Source organism: Protobothrops mucrosquamatus, unplaced genomic scaffold (assembly GCF_001527695.2).
Source record: "Protobothrops mucrosquamatus isolate PMUCROS unplaced genomic scaffold, P.Mucros_1.0 scaffold445, whole genome shotgun sequence".
NCBI classification, from domain to species: Eukaryota; Metazoa; Chordata; class Lepidosauria; order Squamata; family Viperidae; genus Protobothrops; species Protobothrops mucrosquamatus.
The window spans coordinates 227,161-232,197 of record NW_015386768.1 but is presented as its reverse complement, the minus strand read 5'-3'; the positions used below and the strand labels follow the sequence as shown (position 1 = coordinate 232,197).

The window sequence follows — 5,037 nt, the reverse complement described above, 5'->3', positions numbered from 1 at the left end:
ACTCGTGTCTTACTGCCTGCGCGATCTAACAGTAATCAGACAGGTAGAGCAAATGTCAAAAGCAGATCTTCCAGTTGGTAATGTCAGAGAAAGAGGAGATCCATCTATCCATGTCTGCTAACACTCAACTACAACAACAACAATAAAAAAATATAAACCAATAGATTTGAAGTATATAGCAGAGAACCTGAGCCAAAGAACTTTCAGTGCTATAGTGCTTCTGGATCATTATTTCTTCTCTCCCTCTTGTAATCAATTTCTCTGTAAACCACTTTGGATCAAGAAAAGAGACCTTTCCCTCTCTCAAAACTCAGTAGACATTTTCATGACCTTCTCTGTTGCATTTTAAATCTTCTCAACACAAAATACAAAAATAGTACATAAACAGACAAAAGAGTAGGATTTCTGGCTGGCAGATCTGTTGGTTTTTTCATGATTGGAGTAAAAAGTGGAGAAAAATGGCAATCTCTCTCACACTTAAAGCCACAATAGTCATGGAAGTAGCCAGTGACTGGAGACCGTCTTTGTTTAAACAGCAAACTAACCAGACTAATTGGAAGTGAACACATCCTTGTCTGTGGCTTACTTAGCCAAAGCATCCTCAATAACATACAAAGAATGAACTTGTTTCATTCACAGAGAAATGCACAACGGATCATTTTATCACTTCCTTTGTGGACTGGCCAGAAAGGGGAAGTCATGCCACAGTAAAGGGAGGGAGGAATAATAAAGGGGAAATAAGGTTTATGGCAGATGTCCCTGGAATCCTCAGACAAAGTTTTGATTTCTTGATTTCAGATGGAGCTCATTGTGATCCTTGCCCAGAAGACCAATCCAATATCTCAACAAACAAAAGGACTGCTGTATTGCCAAGAAGATCCACTTCCTTTCCTATCAAGAGACCCTGGGAGACTCTTTAGCATCTCTCACTCTTTCTCTCTCTATGAACACATTGGCAGTTCTGGGCATTTTCCTTATGCATTGCTACACACCAATTGTCAAGGCCAATAACCGAGATCTCACTTACATCCTTCTGGTCTCCCTCCTGCTCTGCTTCCTCTGCTCCTTCCTCTTTATTGGTCAACCTAGGAAGTTCACTTGTCTCTTCCAACAAGCTACCTTTGCCATTGCTGTTTCTTCTGTTTTGGCAAAAACTGTCATGGTAGTGCTTGCCTTCATGGCCACCAAACCAGGGAACAAGACAAGGAAATTCTTAGGAAAGCCACTGACCAACTCCATTGTCTTAGCCTGTCCCCTGGTCCAAGCAGTTCTTTGTGCCATCTGGCTGGTAACCTCTCCACCATTTTTCAACTTGGACTTCCACTCCGTGATAGGAAAGACCATCTTGAAATGTAATGAAGGCTCAGCTTCAATGTTTTATGCTGCCTTTGCCTATCTGGCTTTCCTGGCCATTGTCAGTTTCACGGTAGCCTTTTTGGCTAGGAAATTGCCTGACAGCTTTAATGAAGCCAAATTCATTACTTTTAGCATGCTGGTCTTTTACAGTGTTTGGATCACCTTCCTCCCTACCTACCTGAGCACCAAAGGGAAGTCCATGGTGGCCATGGAGATCTTCTCCATCTTGGCCTCTGGATCTGGTCTTTTGGCTTGTATCTTGTTCCCCAAATGCTATATTATCCTATTGAGGCCTGATCTTAATCAGAGAAAAAATATAATGAGGCACAAGAATTTATGTATAAAGTAGTGGCTTTATTTTGCCACTGGACGCTTTTTTAATTTGATGTGGTTTCTTAACAATGGTGAAATAAGAGAGTGGCTTCTCCTTCAAATAATTGGAAATGATGGAAATATTTTGTGGTGTAGTGGTTAGAATGCAGTAATGAAGGCCAATTCTGTTGATTGCCAGGGCTTCGATCCTGACTAGCTCAAGGTTGATTCAACCTTACATCCTTCTTTAATCAGTAAAATGAGGACCAGGATTGTTGGGGGCAACATTCTGATTTTGTAAATTGCTTAGAGAGAGCTATAAAGCACTGTGAAGCTGTATATAAGTCTAAGTACTATTGCTATTGCTATTTTATAATCATCTCTGTCCAAAGACATATCATTTTAAGTTTTAGTTCCTGTTTGAAATTTCTTCTATTTGCATTTCAGATTTGGCACAATACAATTTAAAGTATTAAAACTTTTCTCCTTAGGTGTCTGTATTGTCATGTGATATGATTAATTAATTAGAATATCACATTAAACAACCTTTTGGACAGTAAAGGTGACTAACAAGCAAGTACTGGAGCACATACCACCAGACATATTGCTGGAAGGAAATTATGAAACTGAGTCTCACTTACTTTGGCCATGTCATGCAGGGAAATTCACTGAAAAAAGCAATTAAGTTTGGAAGAGTTAAAAGGAAACCAAGCCACCAAAGAATGCCATGGCTGAACACTATCAAAGCTGACACCAACTGGAACATAGAACAACTAAAAAAATTAGTGCAAGATCAGAAGATGTGGAGAAACCTGGCCCATAGAATCGCCAAGAGTCATGTTCAACTCAATGGATAACATCATCATAATATCATAAATCAACATTACATCCATTTTTCCAAATAAGCATGGACATTCTTTGGCATCTCTGCCCAAATATGTACAATTTTTTGTTCCTGTGTGAACCTTTTATTTGCATTTGAGATTTAAATATACAATTTAAAGTATAACATACCTTTCCTCACAATTTGTTTTATGTTTTTGTTTTATGTAATGCTTGATAGGAGCCAGCAGGAGTTTTTGACTAAGTTTTTGACTAAGTTACCCAAACATAGTTACCCAAACTAAGTTACCCTTGGAGTACAAAATGAAGCAGGGAACAGGCTGATAGAATTTTGTCAAGAGAATATGATGGTCATAGCAAACACTCTTTTCCAACAACCCAAGAGACGGCTCTACCCATGGACATCACCAGACGGTCAACACAGAAATAAGATTGACCATGTGCTCTGCAGCCAAAGATGGAGAAACTCTATACAGTCAGTAAAAACAAGACCAGGAGCTGACTGTGGCTCAAATCATGAGCTTCTCATTCCCTTCAGCTAGGTTACCACTTCTGTGACCCTGTTTTGAGAGATAAGAGCCAGTTCCCCACCTTCTATCAGATTAATCCTCAGTATCACCTACAGAATGCAGCCATTGTCCAGCTCCTTCTATATTTCCAATGGAACTGGATTGGGATTATTGTTCAGAAATCAGAGAGCAGTGACCACTGCATCCAGATTTTTAACACCACCCTTGCCCACAATGACATTTGCATACAATTTGTAAAACAGATCTAGCCCCAAATCTCAATGTTCAATGCAGTGCCAAGAAATCTAATGGATGTGCTTTGGACACTTTTGAACAGTGATGCTAAGGTGTTGATGATCTCGGGGGATTCAAATTCTCTGCAAAGCCTTATAGTATCCCTCTACATTTATGAAGAAGAGAACCACCCTATTTTGGGGAAGGTCTGGATCCTGACCACCCAATGGGAGTTTTCAGCGATTGGCTATCACTACGACTGGGTAAAATTAAAAACCCTCCATGGAGCTTTGTCTTTCACGGTCCACACAAACCTGGTGCCAGGATTAAAGAATTATCTCTGGGCTCTGAATCCACATGAACCTAATGGAGATGTCTTTCTTCCCGAATGGTGGGAAATTGTATTTGACTGTGAGCTTTTGAAGGCAGGTCTGGCCTCACCTGATGGCCGAAGGGTTTGCACAGGGCAGGAGAACCTGGACACCCTCCCGGCCTCCGTCTTTGATGGGAAGATGACCAGTTTTAGCTACAGTATCTACAATGCTGCCTATTCTCTGTCACATGCATTACATGCTGCGTATACATGGGAATCACAATGGGCATTGAAGAGGGACAGAAAGAAGACACACCTTCATCTCTCTGTGAAGCCCTGGCAGGTAACTCTTCAGATCTTCCCTACTGGTATATGAAATTCCATGCACCGCCTGCCCCACCACATACATCGGACAAACCAACAGAAGAATAAGTGCGCACATTGAAGAACACAAGAACTCAGTCAGAAAAGAGGAACTAACGTCTTCCCTGGCCCAACACCTTAAAGCCACAGGACATAAAATTGACTTTAAAAAGAACAGAACTATCGCCAAAACTGAACACTTTAACAACAGAATAATCAGAGAAGCCATCGAGATAGAAAAATGCCCACACAGCATGAATAAACGAGATGATACCTCCCGCCTACCAGCCATTTGGAAACCCGCCCTTATTCACAAACGAGTCCCTAACACAAAGAATGACACTAGACCCACACTCACGAAAACCACACAGGATGTCACCACCACACATCTACGCAAAAAGCAAACCCAAACCCACACTGATGAATAGGCATGACCACAAACCAGACCACAGCTGCATCATTAGCCATTTTAAACCCCTCCAATCCATATATGAAGCAAACTGACACCCACCTTGAAGATATGACACGACCACGAATGCGAAGCCAAACAACAGCAACGCGGCTCTCCATCTCAAATCCCCCTGCAACTCAGACTAATTCGAGCACAACAAAATCCCCACCCAAACAGAACACACCCCCATCCAATCAGAGCATAGCCAACCCCCCATCCAATCAGAGCACAGCCAAGCCCGTAACCAATCAGAACACACCTCCACCCAATCAGAACACAGCCAAGCTCCCACCCAATCAGTTCATACCCCCACTGGCAGTTAAAAGGAAGAAACAGCTGCGATCACACATTGCTTCTAGAAGCACGAAGCCGAAAACACCAGCCTGAAGATGACGAATGGGACTTCGTCGAAACGTCGCCAAGACACTTCCAATTTTACGCGGGAGAAAACCCGAATAATATATAATAATATATAATAATATATAAAAAGCTAGGCGTTTTAATTGGTTTTATTAGTAATGTTAATAATTTTAATATTAAATCAAATTATTTTATCATATTCCCTGGTGCTCGTGTTTGCTCACTGTTTTAATATATATATATATATATATATATATATATAGGGAGTTCAGACAGATCAGTCTGATTGTGAACAC

At 41.0% G+C, this 5,037-nt stretch overlaps 1 protein-coding gene across 1 annotated transcript in view; it reads left to right on the top strand.

The window, feature by feature from the left end:
- Positions 1–3,328: 3,328 nt before the first annotated feature.
- Positions 3,329–5,037, top strand: part of LOC107287841 (vomeronasal type-2 receptor 26-like) — a 12,528-nt gene continuing 10,819 nt past the window's right edge. Inside the window, exon 1 of the mRNA XM_015816393.1 lies at positions 3,329–3,831. Coding sequence (XP_015671879.1) covers positions 3,329–3,831 — 503 coding nt within the window. The remainder of the gene's footprint in view (positions 3,832–5,037) is intronic.